Genomic DNA, 22,466 nt, shown 5'->3' with positions numbered 1-22,466 from the left:
TTATGCTAGAGCTGCTGTGAAGCGGTGTATCAAAGAGTGAATTAGGCAACAAATTTGTAACAATTGTCATGCAAATGTCTATAAACTTTTGAGAACTTAGCACAGTAACATCCATTTCATATTTGCATCATTCTCCATTTTCAGCTTCAGTGGCATCGCTTTTCAGCATCAATTGTAGGCAACACCTTGGCAAAACCACAGCAACATGCTAAGAACGAAAGAGTTGTTAAAAAAGACAATTTTCTTGCTGTAGGACTTACCCCACTGTGATGTCAAATATGTTGCTTCCAACAGAACTGGATACAGCCATGTCCCCCAGACCTTTACGGGCAACAATAACACTGGTAATAAGGTCAGGAATGGATGTGCCAGCAGCTAGAATAGTCAGTCCCATGATTTCTTCACTAATACCGATGGTCTCTCCAACCTAAAGGGTTTAAGCAAACCCAGAAAATAATAACAACAACAATAATAATAACAACAATAATAATATCACCTGGATAATACAGGCAAGATTGAAGAATTATTCATATTCACAGATTTCTACATGTTTCAGGAGAAAGACTGTCAAATAGAACCAGTAGGTACAGACAAGCAGTTGCTGATGGCTCTGACATTACCAGAATGATCAAGTCCTACGGTCAAGACAACCACAATTCTCAGAACCTCATTTCATTTTCTGAGTAGTAATTTACTTCATCCATGGTTGTAGTTCCAAAAATAAAGCACTACTCAGCATGCAATAGATGATGGACTCTGATTCTAAATGATGTCTCACAGTGCAAAACACAATGCAGGGCTTGTATTTTGTATTTTGTTACCTCCTTACCTGATGTGCCCACCAGACCATTAAGTAAGAAAAAAATGCAATCCAGCTGATAGAGCCAAAAAATGTGATAGGAAAAAATTTTCTTGATTTCTGAAACAGAAACAGAGAGAGACAGTGAATACCTATGTTGACGGATGACATGCTGTACTTTTATTTGTTTCTCAGAACGTAACAAAAAGAGATCAAGTTAACTACTAAAGGAAGGAAAACCAACTGCAGTACTGTACTAGGCAATCATTGTCTAAATCTAATTAGTGTTTAAAATGACATATGCACTAAGAATGGGTGCTACCAGTCTTGAATGAAACCACAGTCCTTATGGGCACTGACCTTCTGAACACAGATCCTTACCTCAGACAAGTTCTGATATGCCGCTACTAGAGTACTACAAATTTTCATGAATAATCAGTAGGACTGCTTTTGGAAGTAAATTATACTTGTTTGAATACTTGTTCCAGCTGCTGCTCGATCCTGAACTACCATTTCCTGGTAATTCCTCACTATTCACTTCCACTTTTTTCTACAGAGGGTCCTCCAGAGTTTTTGGGCAGCACACCTTGCCTGTACCTCTCTCTATTGCAAGACATACCCCTGCAGCACCAGCAGATGCATTAGCCTGGGGGTCATTCCTAGGTGTTGTGACAGCAGACAGGACTGCAGGGCTTTCCCCAAACACGACTTTTGGAGAGAAAATATTATTTGATGTTTGCTAATTCAGTTTGCTCAAGTCATGATAAACGCCTCTTTTTTTTAGAGGGCTGTACAGCCATCTTTTCTTGTGTAACAGACAAAAGAGCCACTTACAGAGAACAACCTAATGTTTAGGAACTGATCAGCATAGGTCCCTGGGGAGTAAGAGGTGCTCAGTGAGTTGAGCTGGTTGTTAAAGAGCTAGTAATGCAGGAATGACACTCAGCGGACCCAGAAAAGAGCAAGGCTGGTCTGCAGCTCATTGAAATTGTGTAGACTCTGCTAACGTAAACAGACTGAAATGAGGTCATTACTAATGGGAAAAAGGTAAAAGTCAGCAATAGCAGTTGTGCACACTCACTAACAGGACTGGACACTTAGAAGGTCCATTATCTGCTCTAGCAGCAGGTACAGCTGCGAGCTGTGCTATAGAGCACTTACTCTCTCCCTGCAGGCACTTTGCCTAATGCTAAATGCCGTCCTGAAAACTGAGCTCATAAGCACTGATTAACATGACCTATACAATTCCACAACTCAATATGCACATGAACAGACATTAAATATGAAATAGATTTAACAATGCTCGGAAAATCCCTTACATATAAATAAAAAAATTAAACTTCTGTTGGAGTAAGAAAATAATTGCAGTAGGTGTCTTAAATTAGTTATCTTTATAGGCACAAATAGCCCCAGTGGCACCTGGAAACATCCTTTTCCTTTTCTACATCTATAAATTCCATTACTGTCACAAGCACTGTTTCTAGAGATGTCCCAGGCTACTTTGGTTGACCTGCTTCTTAAATCCTTCTTAACTCTTTACAGAGCAACCAATTATTTAGAACAATCAGAGTTCTAAATCTTTATCGAATCAGAAAATCTAATGATGAGCTTCTGATATTTAAACCTACTCAGATGCACTTTTCATTTTCAAATCAAAACTTTATATGCACTGTGGAAGAGAAGACCCTAGTCTGAAATGGAATACCATTTGTAAGGAACACAAATTGGCTCTTGGTGGTCTGACACCAGTGTGAGTACAATTGAGTCTGGAAGGAATAAATGAACCTAGCTAGTTTTGTTATTTTTTTTTTTTAACTGAACAGCTAGCACTTCTTTTTCACCATTCTTAGTAGCCACCTCTCTCAACTTTCAACATTTTTTGTCCTCTTTGTAAAAGCTGTGATTTTCTGGCAACACATGCGGTGAAAGAGATGATGAAATTATAAGTTTGTTGTAACTGGTCACAAAATCTACACAGAGCACCTCCTAGCAATGCAATTTGAATAATCATCATACAACACTCATGATATTAGTATACATTGGCTTATGAAAAACTAATACAGCAAGAGCTGTACTGGGCAGTAATAGCTGTCTGTAAGTGTGAACATATATACCAAATGGTTCTTGCAAAATAACAGGACGTTGCCTGAGTGGGACACCCACAGAATTTGGACGGCTAAGAATGACAAGTCAGTAACTTTGCATCATGTGTATTCCTAGCTTGTCTTAGCCAGTCCTCTCCCTGTAAACTTACCTGATGAGCAGCAGTTCAAGACTAAGAGTACTTAAAAGGTTTAGAAGTCTAATTACCTGTTTTAAAAGGTGGAACATTTAACTCAAGAAGGGCAAAATTTAAAGCTTGTACATACTACAGGTGATGAAATCAAGACCGGGCTCCATAGGTGGTGCTATATAATCTGCTGTCACAATTTAAGCCCAGCCAGTAACTCAAAACCACACAGCAGCTCACTCCCCCTCCTCTTCCCCCCCTCTCCCAGCGGGATGGGGAGGAAAATTGAAAGAATGTAAATCCCACAGGTTGAGATAAGAACAGTCTAGTAATTAAGGTACAATGCAAAACTACTACTGCTAACACCAATAATAATAATGATAAGGGAAATAGCAAGAGGAGAGAACATAAAACTGAAAGGGGGAAAAGGAAAAGAAAATAATAAGCACAAGTGATGCACAACAAAATTGCTCACCACCCGCCGACCAATACCCAGCCCGAATCCAGCAGCGATCTGGCCTTCTGGGTACCTCCCCCCCAGTTTATATACTGGGCATGACGTGCTGTGGTATGGAATACCCCTTTGGCTAGTTTGGGTCAGGTGTCCTGTCTCTGCTCCCTCCCGGCTTCTTGTGCCCCTCCTCACTGGCGGAGCGTAAGAGACTGAAAAGTCCTTGATCGGAGTAAGCGTTACTTAGCAACAACTAAAACATCGGTGTGTTATCAGCATTGTTCAAACTAAAGCCAAAACACAGCACTGCACCAGCTACTAGGAAGGAGAAAAACAACTGTTACAGCGGAACCCAGGACATTTGCATATAGATGAAACTTTTAAAAAGCAGTAATGAGAGTGCTGATTCTTTATTGGATGCTGGATTTTTTTTTTCCCAGAATATAATAATAATAATAATAATCATGCTCGTTTTGTAACTAATGACAGCATTTTTTTTCAAGATTTACCTCTTTGCAACTCCCTAGTTCTTGAAATATAAAGACACGTCAGTTCCAAGCATTTTCCTGGAAGAATTAGTCAGAGACAGCAGACAGCAACCACTCTCTTCACCTTTTCTTGTTGTCATGGTTGCTTTATAAAGACAGAGAGCCCAGTGTATTACCAGTTGATTCTGTTGTGGTCATGGTAACAGACAAATGAGAAAAAGCCATGGCTGATTCAGTTCATATGCTATTCTCTTTTAACAGAAGAGAAATAATTTTGTGGTTTCACATTAGTTTGGTCAGATTGGTACTGTTTCTGTCTGTCAGTAATCTCAAGGACACTTCTCTTGGTACATTTCTGTATTGATGTCATGCCTGTCTGAAAACAGGACTTTAAGTAGCAAGAATATTTCAAGTATGAAGGTTTTTCTTCTAAGAGCCTGATACTAAAAAATAGTGCTTAATAATTTGCAAAGTATCTATCTTCTTGTTAGCCAGTATTATCACCTACTTTACCTTTAACCTGAATGAATGTTTGTCTCCCACATAAATTTATCTGCATTTCAAGCTTTGATTTTCCTTTCATACTTGACAGTGATTAAATCTGTTTACTCAGAACCTGCTCCTGTAATGGGATCTGTGCAGGAACATCTTGTCCTTTTCCCCTTGGTAACAGTGCATCTCTGTATGGCAACAAGAGTTCATGTAAGTTGTTCCTCCTTGTTGGTAATGGAACTTTGCAGGGTTACAACAAACTGCACCATACGGGTCCAGCGACAGCAGGACTGCAGCCCCTATGGCCATTTTTATGACCTGTAACATAGAGATGGACAGCGCAGCATGGCTACAGTAACAGAGGTGGTACTCAATATCTGCCACTGATCCACTGGGCCACCTTGGTTGTGTCAATTTTCCTTTCAATATTTCAATAGCTCTTACTGCAGGAGGTGGGACAGTTAATGTTTGTGGCTTTTACAGAGGCACTGGGGAAATAAGCTATTCGTTCAGGAAAAATGCCTGTTGTTGCTCAAAACACCTGAACAAAAAGTCAGGTACAAAATTCCCCAAGGCACACCTACTCCTGGTATACTGCCAGCAACATTATTGATGTTATAGTAACGATTTTAATATATAGTGGCTTAATATGAGCAAGTATGATTAAGGCACTAAACACACATTAAAACATGCCAGCTATTGAATCAGTTGTGAGTTAGTTGAATTAATGCATAATCTACTCTAAGTGTACAAAAACCTGCATATATGTGCACAAGAACATAAGGCAGCAAGGACTTTGATAACTTTGTAACTGGAGACCTTGTATATTAAACAATTTTTCTAAAGCTTCTGGGTCTCGTGGATGTAAATATAGCTTGGGATAGTACAAGTAAATGCAGTCAAACCATCTCCATTATGTGCAGATAAAACATACTTTAGGAAAGAGACTCTAGGAAGAAAGGAGAACTCATTTTTGAAAAGTGGACTCCCACAGAGGATGGCAAAGGCTCCATATGGTCCCTCTAATCAGTATATAGCACACAAGTGTTCATTTTGTATACCCACATGCTAATCTGAACATCCTGATGCAGAATTTGGCTTTCTGACTAAAATTACCACATTTGCAAAACAAGCCCTGATGATAGGCCTACAAAATCTATTAAAGTATTATTTTAGGTTTAACTTTGGCCTCACAGATTTCATGAAAAGTTGTTTTCTGATGCACATGCTGAGCTGTGTTACTAGGTTTTACCAGGGATGGCACCTAGGCATAAGTGAGAATACTTCACAGATAAACACACTAATGAAGTATCCTTGAAAAGTTAGACGGTCTATGCAACCATCTGGTTAATTCTATGACAGCAATGTTCAAAGTAAGTAGCTTGTCACACTGATACAGCCTGTTACCTCTTCTATTATTACTACATGTAACCACAAACTGCATTTCTTTTACTTCTGTATAAACAGCTACTCCTTTCAGTGAATGAAATTTTAAAACTCTGTTGCCATTGACATATCTGGGCTTATCTTTTGTGCTATGGCAGGATATTTTAGTTGTAGGATGTCAGCATGCAAGCCTTGCTGTGAACAGTACTATTGTTAATAATCAAATGCATCACACAATTGCATGCAGCTTCGTGAGATATCACTTTACAAAACCACTATTCTCATTTGTACAGTACAGAATACTGGACAAAGCTACATGTCTATTGATGTCAACTTCAGATTTTCAAAATACAAAATAATGCACATGATTATTTCTTAGCAGTACTTGTTCATTTTGGGCCAGATTATGAAAAAAAAAATTACAGGGATGGGTTTGAACAATAAAATGAGGGCATAGATACAGAAATAAACAATCCTGAAATTCATTAAGTATGCTCTATGTGCTACCAGAAAAGAAGTGTTCACTAGAGTTGACTGAAAACTTGAAGAAAAGAAAGCTTAAAGACTGGAAAGGAAAATGTCAGAAACCTTTATCTAAAACCAGATCAGATGTCTTATTTTAGCTTGATTCTTGCACTGAATTGCAGATTTTCAGTGTGAGCTACGGGAAAGTTTTTGAGTGTGAGTATGGGAAAAGAATTCAGGGTGTTGATTTATAAACTGCACATCCCTTCTTGCAGCAGTGTAAAATCCATTTTTTGATACAAATAGGAAAAGTGATTAGAAAATTATAATAGGATTTTTTCAGTTCTTGTCTTTTTAACTTTTACTTTCCATGAGTCTCCCCAGTCTGTTCTCTTTGTATATGTTAAAGTGGTAAGAATTGATAACAGTAAGTCATTTGTATCAATAATCAGTCTTAAACTACTTCAAGCTGTAGTTTGGGACAAAGCTAGCAAGTATTTTACACACAGAAGGACTTACGCATCTTGTTGTATTATAAAGATTAGAAGATAATTAGTAGAAGAGAAAGGTCTAGTAAAACATTCATTTAAAAGAATATTCATTACTTTCGAAACACAGAGAAAATTTAGACTAAAATCTTTCCACTTATACTTTTTAGTGCACTGGAGATGGACAGACTTCATCATCAATTATGTGATATTCAGTAGGGATCTAGAAATGCCAATGTGAAGGCCCTAAAGAAGCTTCAAGAGCTTTCACTTTGTATCATAAAATATTAGTGAATATGAATGGCAACCTTTATAGAGCTATTACTAACCCGCTGCCCATAAGCACCCATAAGATTTGAAGACTGACCTTGTGACTTCTTCTTCAAAGAAGAAACTATCAAAAAAAGTCATTATCTCTAGTTTAACATAAATCCACTACAGTCCATTTCTGGGATTTAGATAGAGAGCCACTCTGTTGTGCAAAACATACTGACATACAATGACAGTTACTTACAGGATTTCTGACATCTGGGAGTGAAACCCACAGTGGAAAAACAATGGGTAATACAAGAAGGTAGGTGAGCTGCTTGCGTGGGGTGTCAGGCCAGGCCAGGCTAAGAGGCTGGTCCTCATCCTCTTCATTCTGTAAGAAAAGCCACAGTGAGTAGAATATTAAAGTGGATGAATGAGGTTAGGGTTTGTTTAAATAGGAGTCCGAGGACTGTGCTGTTGGTGAGAATCCATGGGGTCTGAAAACACTGCATTACCACCACACCTACCTAACAACATTAACTAGGACACAGTAAAAATATTTTTGCCAGACTATGAGGTATCCCTGCTGCACAGGCTGCCTGAGGATGGCCATTTGCAGCTATGCTGACTGTGATGCTGGTCTCTAGAGAGAAAGACCTCCCTGGGCCTCCCTGAGCCCCAGCTCCACCACTTCACCAGCTCCACTACTAGGCTGTTCTCTTGGAGAAAAGGCTTTTTCCTTATCTCCAGCCCGAGCCTGTCATGTTTAGACCATCCATAATACAGCAGTCTTTTTAATAACTTGGTGCTAAAACTGCAGGAAAGACATTCCTCTCCTATTTGTGTAACTGATTTTCTCATCAATCTCTAGCCTCCTTTTATGTGTATGCCATTCACCTGCCACCATTATTACAGCATAGGTGTACAGGCACCTTCTCTGACAATAGAAAACCTTTTGGCTGCCACAAACTTCTCTTTCCTTAGGCTGCTTCTGGTAACAAAATGGAGCCCCCTGAGACTGCCACAAAAAGAAAACAGAGTAAGCATGGTTCAACCTTTTGGGTGTACGTATTAGATTACTTTTGAACTTCTAAGAGAATTCCACATGGATCTAACTTATACTACAGAATAAGGCTACAGAAAAAATGGTCTAAGTGATTCTTTCATTAAATGCATGTAATGCAAACCCTATTGAGCCTGTGGAAAGATTCCTAGAGAGCTTCCTACAGAGCTCAGTGAAAGCTAAAGTCCAGAAAAGAGTACCTGGTGAAAACTGGTTTTGTTTAAGATCATGACGTATATATTTAGGAATACTCTCATTTTCTACTTTTACAAAAAGGTAATAATTGATAATTCAGTCCTCCCTTCAGTGTGCAAGTTATTCTTCCCACAGATTTATAATATATTATTTTTTATTTTTTTAACTTTTTATTATTTTTTTATAAGATTTATAAGTTTCTTGTCAGTTATTGTCTGATCTTAAGATTGTTTACATAAGCCTGATGACAATGCTATGAGAAGCAGTCATCTGAATCACCATGTCAGTTATTTTTTCTAAGCAAAGCATTATTGATGAAATGTCACTGCATGTTGGTATTGTTGAGACATTTTCTACTTACTGCTGATTTTGATTGAAGAACTAGTCTTAATTATGCCACTATTATGAGCTCCTGAAATGTTCAACTACTCAACTGCCTGAACTAATCAGTACTCACAGAAGCAAGCCAAAATCTTAGCTCAGGCCCTTACATCATGACTGTATCACTTGATGGACTGGAAGAAAATCCCTGTTTACCTCTTAGCACATTGACAGGCTGCAGCTACTTTAGCAGTCCAGTGTTGATGTCAACAGAAGACAGTATTTTGTTCACCCCTACACCTTCTGAAACTCCCAAGTTGCATGCTTGCAAGACAACAGTTAAGTGCATAGATCATAATAGGTATAATCATTAGAAGATCTTAAAATGTACACAGGCAAAATTTGTCACACTCCACACAGTACTTAAGAAGCTCCCGAGCAACTTAAGAAGCTAGCTTTTGCCTTTAGCTTTCAGCACTTTACCAAAGAGGGCAGATGATCTGTATTTCACAGCTGCAGTCTGGTGAAGCATCGATTCTGGGGGACCAGGCTGGTGCGGGATTTTGTGGGGCTACTTCCAGAAAACCAACCAAATTCCTTTCCATTCTGGTAGATGCTGTTGGAGTGGGAGAATCAATCTGAGGTGGACGCTCAGCTCTGAAATATGACAACTGAGGTAAAATTTGAGCACAAAAGGACCAATTGAAGGGCTGCTTCGGAAACTTCTTCTGAGTGGCCTGTGTATAATTCAAACAGCGGACTCAGCTGGAATAAAGCTGCACAAATGACTGCTTCATACATCACTGAGTGAAAAAGTACTTCCTGAATTGCCATCTTTAAGGGACTAGCTGTGATTAAAAACTATATTTAATCACAATAAAAGCTTTACATTAGTTTGATTGTGTAAAATGTATGGAAATTAATACCTAAGATTGCTTATGCAGTACTGTACCAGTTGCTTCAACACGTGGCCTCATTCTGGCCTTGTGTCTGTGTCAAACAGCATTGGGCTAGCACAAGCACACAGGCAACATGAGTAGCAAAGGACCACAAAGAATTACGTATGGACATTGCCAGATGTCTCCTAAGAAACCTTGATCCATCTGTTTGAGTTCTTTTCACCTTCAGGTTGTACTGCCTCATTTGTCTTCCTGAGACAACTATTCTCTAAATATAAGTCCAAAATTGAGTACACAGTGCAGTAGGGCAAACCCCCTTTTTTTTTGCTAGTCTAATTGCAGGATGCATTACAGATGCTACAGTCTGGATCTCCATTTCCTATTTTGTAAGTTAGAATAAGCATCTGATTTTCAAATGTTGACCTTCAACAGGAAGTTAAACATGTTTGTAAATCTAGCTTCCATGAATTTCAAAGCAATACTGAACTATCCACTGAGGTTGAAGATATGAAAGGAAAATAATTTTGGCAATAATAAAACCACACAAATGTGGGTGTCATGATCTGGACTAAGCAGCAGTGATAGAAAACGACTTAGCACAGATTTATGGTAGAGATTGTATGCACTGTCCCTGTCTCCAGCCTATCTGCAATGTAAATACTAAATATGCATTCTCAGAGCTTGTAGAAACTAATACTTTGTCCTGGGTTCAGCAGTAACACTTGTTTTTCTCCTTCCTAGTAGCTGGTTCAGTGCTCTGTTTTTGACTTCAGTCTGAGAACTGAATGCTGGTAACGCACTGATTTTTTTAGTTGTTGCTAAGCAGCCCTTACTCTGATTAAGGACTTTCCAGTCTCTCATGCTTTGCCAGTGAGGAGAGGCATGGGAAGCCGTGAGGAAGCACAGACAGGACACCTGACCCAAACTAGCCAAAGGGGTATTCCATACCACAGCACGTCATGCCCAGTATATAAACTGGTGGGAGGTACCCAGAAGGCCAGATTGCTGCTGGATTCAGGCTGGGTATCAGCCAGTGGGTGGTGAGCAATTGTATTGTGCATCATTTGTATTTATCGTTTTTTTTACCTTTTCTCCTTTTAGTTTTATATTCTCTCCCTTTGTTATTTCCCTTATCATTATTATTATTGGTGGTAGCAGTAGTAGTTTTGTATTATACCTTAGTTACTGGACTGTTCTTATCTCAACCCGTGGGAGTTACATTGTTTTAATTCTCCCCATCCCGCTGGGAGCAGTGGGGAAGAAGAAGGCGAGTGAGAAAGCAACTGCGTGGTTCTGAGTTACCAGCTGGGCTTAAACTACATCATACTGAAATAACATTTTTTATTTATTTTCATCTTTATGATGAAAACTCAGTATTTGCAATGTTCAAATGATGCGTGATTCTCTTCTGCAATGCTAAGAAGACAAGCATAATGATGACATGACATACACACTGGAATACAGTTGCCTAAACATGCATATGGTGGTGCCATTTTAGATATCTTCTGGTTTAACACTTGACCTTCACATGCTCTGTCAGAAGGGCAGAATATTCTGCTTGTTTATGAAATACCACTACGCAATAATCTCATTTTCTCTAGGCCAGCTCATGTGGTAGTACCTACCCATCTACACACAAATGAGTCCTATCCCAAAATTCATTCCCTGTTACCACTTTGTAACTAACTAGCTTTAAAGAAACTGGAATGAACGTAAGGGAAAGCTGCATTAGTTGACATTATGAACTCTGATATATACACAAAGTTTAATGTGGACCCAAATATAACTGCTGCCACGAAACCACAGGTCATATTATAGTAAAACCTGAAGCTATATAGACAATCATGGTTACCCTACATTTCCAAGTCCATTTCAGACTTGTCTGAAAGGATTGTCCAAAGTATGCTAATGAATATAGAATGGAACAGTTTACTTATATTAATATAAACAGCATTAATTCTAAGTGTTCTAGATAGTCATTAAACTATCAGTACTCTTTCTTACAAAAATGGCTGGCACCAGTATCACTTTTTCTTAAGCAGCATGACCATCTGAAGACCTTTTCCAAGGCTGCATTTAAAGTTTGTTGTCTGGTAGATAAGAAATTATTTGGAGGAAGTGGGAGAGGATAAAGTAGTGGAAGATTTCAACATTTTTTTTATAATATGGTAAGACTGACTGGACTAAAAAAAAAGAAAGAGCCATATTAAGTCAGATAGGAGGGACATTTACACCAATGTTTTGCTTCTGGCAATGGCCAGACACAGGCACTCAGGGAAGTCCAAGGTAGTAGTTCTGCTGTCTCCCCTGCTCTTTAGGTGTACAAGAATCAAAACCTGTCATTGACTGAGTGCTATCCTAAGATGGCCTCCTTCCCTAGTTGGTTCACTCACCAGCTGTGTCAGAAAGTTTTCTTCAACAGACTCCAGGAACCTCCTAGACTGTTTCCTCTTTGCTGCATTGTATTTTCAGCAGGCATCTGGTAAGTTGGAGTCACCCATGAGAACAAGGGCTAGCAATCATGAGATTTCTTTCAGCTCCTTATAGAATATTTAATTTGTCTCTTCACCCTGGCTGGGTGGTCTACAATGTGGTTTTGTGGCAGCAGTTAAATTTAGGTTCTATAATGATTTCTGCCTTACTGACTTTTCCCCTGATTTTTATCCATTGTTCAGCTCTAGACAGCCAAAATACCCTCTAACATACACTGCTATTCCACCATCTCTCCTCTCTTGCCTATCCCTTCTGAAGAGTTTATAGCCATCCACTGCAGCACTCCAGTTGTGTGAGGCACCCCACTATGTTTTCACAATTACAACTACATCATAGTTTTCCAGCTGCACAATGGCTTCCAACTCCTCCTGCCTGCTGCCCATGCTGTGTGCATTAGTGTAGATGCACTTCAGTTGGGCTGCTGATTCTGCCATCTTTTGTGGGGAAGAAGCCTTAATTCCTGTGTGACTGTTCTCAGGTGCTTCTGTTATTTCTAACACATCAACAACAACCCTTGCATCTTTCCTGCCACGTGGATCAACATCCTTACCTCCAGTAAGGTGGCCAGGGTGCTGTGCACATTAGTACAGGCACATTTCAAATGTGCTCCAGTGTGCTTGGCACAAGGTGGAGCAGAACTAAGGACCTTGCTAGCACCCCATCCCTCAAAGGACTGGCATGCCACCCCCAGGCTTATATTCAACAAGCCTGGTTTTATTCCTTCTCCCCTTTAAATCTAATATAAAGCTCTTTCAATAAGCCCCGCTAACTCCTATGCAAAGCTTCTATTCCCTCTTTGAGACAGATGTACACTGTCTGTTGCCAGCAGGTCTGGCAACCAACCCATTATCAAAAACCCCAAAATTCTCCTGGTGACACCAGACTCAGAGCCAGGTATTGATCTGCTGGCTCTTCTTGTTTCTTCCCTTTCATTCCCTGCAACTGGAAGGGCAGAAAAGAACACTACCTGTGCTCCAGTCATTAGACATAAGCTACATTAGATCTTCATATGTAATAGTCATTAGTGTGTTTCTATGAAATTCTTACTAGCTGTCCTAATCCTTTCCACTCTTATTTCTTGTTTCCTCATTTTTTCCTGCTTGTGCTTAGGACTGTCTTTTTGTTATACACACATGTGCACTGCTGACCACCACAGGCATAAACCACTCATGCCTAGATGGGGTGGACATGGTAGCCTACCAAATAATAATTAACAATGATAACCAAATTAATTCTCTAATAGAAAGATGATCCCTTTGCATATTATATGAGGGTTAATGAGGTACATCTATAGACTACAAAAAATATAGTTACGATTCCCTAATTTCAAGAAATGAGATTAGAAATGTTTTGCTCTGTTTTTTTTTACACATATATATCAAATACTCTTTTCTTTTAAATGAGTCTATGTAAATTATAACCATGGTTTTGCTACTTCAATTCTTCTTTTACATAACTCACTATGAACAATAAAAAAGACACCAAATCTCTGGATGCTCCATATTTCACAAGCTGTTCATCCAAAAACATCTATCTAATACTTGTCTGTAATCACACAGAAGAAATCTCTCACTGTTTTGCTCAGGACTGGTCCGACAACTTTCCCCAATCTCCCAAGAAAATTTTTCCAAACAGAGGAAATCATGGTATGTTTCACTTTATATAAACAAAACATATTGTGACATTTACTATATATTTTGTTTACAAACAACAGCTTATAGCAAACTCCATCTGCTAAACTCACAATCTAGTCACTGCTTTCAGTAAACATTATTAAATCATTGTCTCCATGGATGCTTATGTTCATCTTAGGAAAAACAGCTGCTTTTCTGGCACAACATCAAACTGCATTTTTATACTTTTTCCTTACAGTAGAAAAAAATGGAAAAAAAGTACAATGGAACACCTCAAACTTATCTGAAATACTTAATCTTCCACTATTTACCAACTAATCTGTATTGCTACAACAGCTATAGCATAGGAATTCTAAATATTCTGAGGATTATTCTGTTTGCCCAACTAAGCTGAAGAGCTGAGCTATAAATTCTCATGCTTGTGTATTTCACGTGCATTTTGACTTCTGATATCATTGGTCTATACAGAATTATCATTAGGACTCCAGAAGAAAGGAAGCTGCAGACAGGAACTACCTGCAGTTCAATTTGCTTATGCTAAAGTATAGATATTGCACCACCTATAAATAGACATTTTTTTTTCTTTACCCAATAGTACTGCAAAAGAAAGCTGAGGGTTATTTTTTTATTCTCTTGGAAGTGGAAAGCTCTGTACAACCCAACTTCTCACAGTGAGTGAATTTAAAAAATAAATATGATGTCTCCAAATATTACCTGTCACAGAGGTAAGTAGAAATATTCAGAATTGAAAATAATTTTCCTCTTTAGAATAGCAAATCTCACACTAATTTATTTCACTAGAAAGGCAGAGAACAGGCAATTGAGCCCTACTATGAACAGCTTCAGGTCTCTGTTTTCTGTTTCTTGTCTGTAACTTGAATTGCCCATTTATGCTCCACCTCTCACTTGAAAAAATCCCAAACGAACGTAAAAGAGGTGAGATAGTAAGCTCGTACAGTAGAATGCAATTTCTATGGGGTAAGTAAGACAGAAAACATTTCTCCTCATGAATTCTTAAGTAAAACTCAAGTAGGGAGTAAAACTAAATCTCTGAGATTTCAGAATGCATTGCTTATATATGGTTACTCTTCTTAGGGCAAACAATTTGTATTAATCCTCTCTGCAACTGTAAACTCACTAGGAGCTACCTTTTGAGTGGAGCCTATGGGAAGGATCAAGGTAGGCATTTGCTTGTGGAATAGGCAACTGAGTAGCCTTGGGAAAATAAAGATCAAACTCTTCTGATGGCAGTGCCATTCTCATTAAGTTACAAAATGGCAAACTGGATGCAGTCATTTACATTAGAGCGCGTGTGGCAACCGAGAAAACATTTGGGCTTTGGAAAACGTAATTTTTAAGACTGGTCAAAGAAATACTAGGGATGCTGGAATATATCATGGCCTTACAACAAAGGCTGCTCTAATCTCCTCTACCCTCTCCCTACAGAATAGTCCAGAATCATAGCCCGAGTCACAGAATGCAACACTACTCAGATTCACATCATGATAATTTGATGCAGAGTGCTCCAGAGCTGGGGAGATCTGTCCCCATTAGGGGCAGCACACCATGCTGCTGCTGCATTTCTTGGGTAAAGAAGGCAAAATGTGCTTTACCACACTGTTGCTCAGGTTAACAGATTAGATCGAAAGAAAACAATAAAGCATTTGAGTCATTTTCCTTAGATGCCACCTATTTTCGTGGAAAAGCGCTCTCTGACATGGTTGGCATGTAAACACTTTCCAGTGGGGTTTCTATGGAAACAGGTAAAAGTGTGTGCATGTGTGTGTGTTTGTGCGTGTATGTGCATATGTGCATGTGTGTGTGGGAGGAAAAGGTGTTATCTTCAGAATGGAAACTATTTTTAGGAAAGCCACAGGGTTAAAGCGACTGTGACTGAGCACACTTAATGAAATGATTGTTAAGAAGATGGCGGGGGGAAGGGAGACAATTGGACTTCCCAGAGAGGTAATTTCTGTGAAGGGCACCCTATAAAACATTTAATGAGACAGTGTTCTTTTAGTCTTCTTTCATTTTCTCATACATGCTCAGTACCACTTTATGAAGTTTTGTATAACAGAGTTTTCTCCTTTGTGGCAACCTGCTAAAGGTTAAGAGACAGACTGCTCTAAGTAGAACAAAATCCCTGAGGAAGATGCAATATCTAGCAGAAGGGAAGGCAATTTCTATCTACAAATGAACCAGGAATGTCCTTTAGACTGTATGGTGCAAAGAGGTATTGTTCCCTGCTGTGCTGGCTAGGGTCTGGGAAGAGGACCACAGCTGTCTGTCCTCAGCTGAGGATCCTGCTTTTATCAAAGTGTAGTAGATCTGCTTCTGCTTACAGTGGAAGTGAGATTATATGAGTCTTACTCTCTGGGACAAATGAATGAGTTGCTAGGGACAGTTTCTGGAAAGCCTTTTTGAAATCTACAAGCAGCATAAGGAGAGAGTTTATCTTGCTGCTCAAGGGCCTGGGCTAGCAAGAGGTGAGCTGAGGTTTCCTGGAGGAGCGTGGAGTGAAAAGAATGGAATTAAAGGCCTGGGAAAAAGGGAAAACTAAGACAGTGGGGTTGGAAGAGACAAATGAAGAGATCAAAATAAAAAAAGAAAGAAAATTAAAGTAAAATTTACCCAGTTCATGAAACCTTATGAAAGGAAACCTCAACACTGCCTTGTATAGTGTTTCAGCCTTGTGTAATTAAAAAAGAAGGAAAGGAGGGCAGAATAAGTATCTGAAAATAATATAAAGCTGACAAAAAAAAAAACAAAACTAAGAAACCAGTAAAGGTATAAGGAAAACTAAATCACAGCACTTGAAGTATCACACTTTTTAAAAAATACAATTACGTTACAAATACATGAAAAATAATATACAACATAAAACTTACTTTCTCCTCTTTTTCCTGCAGTCTTAGCCTAAGCCCTTCCTTTTACAAGGGTGCACACCATACTCTCAAAAGAATAGGAGTTTTATAAATAAGATGGGTTTATTTTGCACATTCTCTTTGTAGTATTGGAACAAAAGGTTTTAATGTACTTATTTTCAGGCAATTTTAACTCCAATACAGAACTTCGTATTACTAAAACACTTGGGTCTAGGGATTCAGACCCAGGCATCCTAATCTGAATCACTGAAAAGTAAGAAAATCTACAAATATACTATGCTTGTTTCTCAAGAAGGAAAAACAGGAAGACCATAGTGGAATCTGGAAGCGGAGGAGAAGGAATTAGATCCCTATTCACCCCTTCTGTATCCTCACTGCAAACATGTTTTAGGAATACTTGACCTGCTATGTGAATACACCCATTTCCCAGCTCACAGTCCCCAAGACAATTTTTTTTTTCCCAAAGAAGGTATATTTGCAGCTTGGTTCCTCAATAAGGACAGTGTTTCTAATTCAGTTCTAAATGATCATCACTGGGACATGAAGGCACTAATGGTAAGTTTTTTTACAAGGTTTTCTAAAGAGTGCTTATGGGTCACAAAACCATATCTCTGGCCATATACAAGTGGAAAATCAGAGAGAAGCAATGTTATACTATCTTTCAAAATTCTGACACTAGAGCACTTCCTTTTGCATTGGAGTAAGGCAAAATAATCAAAAATTCAAGCTTCCAGATTGAATTTTGTCACTCACGCTGGGCACCAAAAAGAACTGTCATGGTTTAAGCCCAGTCGGCAACCCAGAACCACACAGCCGCTCGCTCACTCCCTCCACCCTCCCGCTTCCTCCCCCCTGCTTGGGTTGAGGTAAGAACAGTCCAGTAACTAAGGTACAACACAAAACCACTGCTGCTGCCACCAATAATAATAATGATAAGGGAAATAACAAGGGAAGAGAATACAACCGCTCACCACCTGCCGATACCCAGCCCAACCTGAGCAGTGATCTAACCCTTCCAGGTAACTGCCCCCAGTGGGCATGACGTGCTGCGGTATGGAATACCTCTTTGGCTAGCCTGGATGAGCTGTCCTGTCTCTGCTTCCTTCCAGGTTCCCCTCCTCCCTGGCAGAGCACGAGACTCACAAAGTCCTTGGTCAGAGTAAACATTACTGAGCAGCAACTAAAAACATTGGTGTTACCAGCACTGTTCTCAGGCTGAGAGTCAAAAACACAGCACTGCACCAGCTACTAAGAAGGAGAAAAAATGACTGCTACTGCTGAACCCAGGACAATTCTACTCATCAAATGGAAACAGTTTATGTTTCAGTGTAAAACTGAGAACACTTGTTTGCAAAAAAGATACAAATTCAAGAGCATTTGTAGGTCAAGACTGATTGTAACATCTTTGTTCTTGTTGCTCAACTTCAATGAGCTAGGTTTTTAAAGAGAAGGAGAGGCTATTGATGAGGACTGGCTGGCATACTATACTGTACCTTCAGTATTACTCCCCTGAACACAACTGCTCTTAGAAGTGATACCATTGTCTTTGAAGACAGACTATTTCCTAGGGGTATGTAGTGTCTACATGAAGTTTGGAAAAGCTATACAGAAGACTTGGGAGGGCAATGACCAATTTACTTTCCTCAAAATCTAATCTTAGTCAAAGAAAAAGGACATGTGAATGCTGTATGATTCTGTCATTGCCTACACTTCTATAAGTCAGGATTAATCCTATTTGTGTCCAGGAGGCCAGTACACAAAGCAGAAGTAAACCGAATAGCCAAGTGTTAGCTTCAGAGTGATGCTGCAGCCTGGTAAAGTGTATCAAGAAGCTGTGCACAAAAAGCTAGGTCATATATTGAGGAAGAGATCCCTGTACAGCACAGAGTAGGCAGAGAAACTTTCAGCAAAGTAGAGTCCTAAGTATCATAGAGATCTATTTATCTGTTACATGAATGAGTAGACTATTTTTATTGAAACTTTTCAAAACTTCCAATATATATTTTTAAATTTCAACGGAGATTCCAGCATATCAATAAATGAAACAGTCTGAGATAGCAGCAGCTGTCAGGTTATCACTGAAAAAGTCAAAATTAGAAAGGCTACTGGGGAGGAACCCTGCATGGGACATCTCAAAATGTTATTAGGGAATTGATATTTTTTATTGTGAGAGCAGACACCTAAATTGCTTTCTTTCAGACTTATGGAGCTGAATGTGAAGACTCACTCCTCTGTCAGTTACAAACCTCCCTACTTGCTACATGTTGTCATTCGGATAAAGACAAATAATGTATACCACCTCTGATACAGCACAGTAGTTTTTCAATACTTGCTGAAATGAACATTAAAGTTCCAAACCCTTCTTCACTGAAAGCTTAAAATGTCTAAAGGGAGATGAAAGACATTGCTGAGTAGTGTACTCCTGCAATAATCTTTCCTCCTTACTGTGCAGTTGCTTGAAATTGAAAACATTGTCTTGAATGACAAGGCTCCTCAACCTTGCAGATTTCTGAACAAGCTTAGAAACTGCTTCATTGCAATGCAAAATGACAGCATATGGACATTGCTGTGATTGCTTTTCCTTCATTGTTTTCAATGAACAATCTCAGTGAAAAAGATCTTACAAAGCAGGACCAGTTGCTTTCTTAAGCTACCAAACTCTATTAGAGTCTATCAAAATTTTCATCCATCCCATGGACTGATTTACATACACCCTGCTAGGTTACATCAGGCTATGTCATCCCTTATTAACCTTTGATAACAGAAGTCTAAAAGCCACTCTGCTTTGGATATTTTATTTTTTTTGGGGGGTGGAGGGGGCGGAGGGGTTGTTTTGTTTTGTTGTTTTTTGTTGTTATTTTCCTCCTTAAGTTAAAAAATAGTCTAAGACCTATTTCACTGCAGTGGTAAGGTTGCACTCTCAGAACAGGATCCAAATGGATCTGAAAATTGATCTTTCCTTACCTAAAAGTGTTGAGTGTTGAAGTGCAGTGCTGAGAGTCTTTATTACATAGATTTTATTCATCTCATTTACATAAAAGTAACGCTTTCTTGGGCTGACAAGGATCATTAAGTGGCACGTCACTCTGAACAACTTAGAGTAACAGAAAAGGTGATTCAATGTTCTTCCTACACTCTCCTTCCCTTGGGAGGGAAGCATTAGCATTACTGATCATTCAGGATATAAAATTTACCCGTATCTTTTACATCTCCTGATGATCTCTGACTTGGACTAATAATTTTCTTAAGCTATAAATAAGCAAGTATCAACTTGCTATAAACCTGGGATGATTCAAAACAAAACATGGCTATTGCCTTTTTTTTGCAAGATTTTGCTGTATGTTAATACAACAGCTCATCCCACTTTTAATAAGGCAAAGCTCACGTTATAGTATAGACCACTGCTCAGCCTTCTCTTGTAGTACATTCTTGTGTCACTATGGCCTCAAGAGAACTGTTCAAACAAAACTACTGAAGCTTCTGTGTCAAGGATTATTTTTAGAAGACTTTCTCTTTATTCAGCTTTTGCTGTCTCAGTCTGAAAGAGCAGTGCTCATGTTTAGCAAAATCAATTCACCAGCATTTTTCCACTTGTTTGCCCACCTGGGATGCATCTGGTATTAATAATTTTCTTTAAAAAATTAAAAACCCAAAAGGGCCTGGCAGGACCAAATTTTGCAGTCCACAAAAATGGGAGTTGCAATGTGTTTAAGAAAGAAGCTAGCTCAACTGTATAGCTGTTTCAGTAGACATTGTGCAAAACAGGTACATTATGAGTTAGTTACTATCTACCAAAGGTATATCCTAAAATAAATACATTTAAGTGTATAATTACTTCATTTGCAGGATGTAACCATATGCAAGAACAGTCATACAAACACTAGTTTACTGTAGCTCATTCACCTTATTTTCTTACTTGTTTCAAGATGAAGGAAGACAGGCTGGAGATGAAGTTTGTGTGTACAGCTCGTCATTTACAACTACTTTTAACAACCTCATGAAGCACAACATGACCCTTTCAAGAGAACAGGTTGTGTGCAATGGTGATGATAATCAAACAATTTCTATTAGGTATATTTAGGGCTGTGAACATCTTATGTGATAAGAAAAAATAAGTTTCCTAAAACAATACATTTGAGAGTACCGTTTTGCCTTATGCTGAAGAAGAGAAGAGCTTTTATATATGGCAAACAGTACATTTGGCTCAGTTGTAAATGAAGATTAAATACATTGTAAACAGTTCATATTAACAGCTTCTTGCTATTAAAATGTATATGTCAGTGAAAAGCACAATCAAGCATGCAATGTATTTACCAATATTAAAATAAAAAGAATAAAAAAGACATTAACCTCTTCTTCAACATTAGGTGCGATTCCATTCTGCACTGGTCCTGAATCACTTGGTGGCGTCACTGCAACTTCCACTTTTGCACTTTTTTCTGTGTCATCATCCATAAATAAGAGTGGGAAAACAGAACACAATATTAAGTAACAAATCTATTAGTGAAACTGCTGTCATATATTGAGTATAAGTAAACCATCAAATACTGATGATGGACCAATATTTGCTTTTAAAAGAGACAAAAATTTTGTCTTCCATTTGACCAGTACACATTTTAATAAAATTCTTTTGAGTGGTCAGCTTGCATTTAAAGAAACGATTCTACTAGTGCTCATGTCCTAGAAAAATGTACATTCTTTGCAATATTCAATGCTCTTTTTTTATGCTAGACCCACTGAAACTAATCCTTCAGGTAAAAAGTGACACAGAGCATTCTCCCCAGACATTAAAGAAGGCAGCATGTTGCATTTACAGGCAAGGGGATATATTCAGTGAGATAGAAATTTTATAACACAGTAACCCCTGCAATTAGTAATTTCCAAGCTGTACTCATGTTCCTTCTTATGCAAAAATGTGGGAAAAGAGTAAATAGATAGTCTAATAACATCCAATAACAGAGGATGATCTTTAAAATAGAAGCCTGTAGTCCTTGTTCTAAACTTTTACAGGAATTAAAGGGATAAAATTGGGCCTTTAGTTTCTGATGGCAATTTATTCAAATTTACTCTCTGACTATCACAGAATCAAATTTACTCTCTGACTATCACAGAATCTCTAAACAGGAATTATTTCTGTAAATATGTCCCTTGGACAACATAAAGTTATTGGGAATAGCAATATGAAATGCCTAACCCAAGTTCAACATGCTTCATGGTGTGCTTTTGTGTACAGAAGTAAATGCAGCTGTCTGGTTGCGTTACTCCTGTCCTAAGATTCTTCTAAATTAAAAATTCAAGATCACAGCCACAGTGGAGTGCCAGACAGCTTGTAACTATTTCTGTGCATGTGTGCTGTCTCTTAACCCCACAGCCAACATTATGGCTGTCCCATCCAACTGCTTGATTTTGGAAGCAAATAGTATAAAGGTTGTTTCTTTTGTGACAAGGATGGTATCACATGAAACACATATTCTCCTAGAGCAGCTCAATAAATTATTTAAATTATCACATATAAGCTGTGAGTAACTTTTGTCTATTTCTGTAACTTCAATACATATCCAAAATTAGCATTGCTTTTTTCCTATCCAGCCCTGCCAGGGGGCTTTAAAAGCCTTAACTGACTTTCTATTCTTACACTTAGCTCCCATCCCATCCAGAAGTTTTATACTCTTTTGCACAGGGAATCAGAAGTTTTTACTAACATAGCATAAATGAAGTAGAAGGAGAAAGTAATCCCTAAGGATTTTCAAGCAAAATAAAACAGTTAAAAAGGCCCTCAGAAACAGCTGATAAATCTGTACTGCTGCACTCACCATGATTAGCAGCTCCATTTTGCCTTTCACTGTCTTCCACCTGGCATTTCTTTTTGGCGATCTTATGCAGAATTGAGGCCCTTTCCTTGAACTTTCCTAAAAGAAAGCATTT

At 38.6% G+C, this 22,466-nt stretch overlaps 1 protein-coding gene across 5 annotated transcripts in view; it reads right to left on the bottom strand.

Annotated features, from left to right (window-relative positions):
- SLC24A2 (solute carrier family 24 member 2) overlaps window positions 1-22,466 on the bottom strand; it is a 118,155-nt gene that overhangs the window by 1,670 nt on the left and 94,019 nt on the right. For all 5 annotated transcript variants that reach the window (XM_057432933.1, XM_057432930.1, XM_057432934.1 and 2 more), the window contains 5 exons: window positions 22,355-22,450; window positions 20,892-20,980; window positions 7,314-7,442; window positions 830-919; window positions 261-427 (listed from right to left, as the gene is read on the bottom strand). In XM_057432933.1, coding sequence (XP_057288916.1) covers window positions 261-427; window positions 830-919; window positions 7,314-7,442; window positions 20,892-20,980; window positions 22,355-22,450 — 571 coding nt within the window. The remainder of the gene's footprint in view (window positions 1-260; window positions 428-829; window positions 920-7,313; window positions 7,443-20,891; window positions 20,981-22,354; window positions 22,451-22,466) is intronic.

This window comes from Pezoporus wallicus, unplaced genomic scaffold (genome assembly GCF_028554395.1).
Source record: "Pezoporus wallicus isolate ANWC-B61680 ecotype Strahan unplaced genomic scaffold, APGP_CSIRO_Pwel_v1 contig_2910, whole genome shotgun sequence".
NCBI lineage: Eukaryota > Metazoa > Chordata > Aves > Psittaciformes > Psittacidae > Pezoporus > Pezoporus wallicus.
This window is presented reverse-complemented; position numbering and strand designations above follow the sequence as displayed.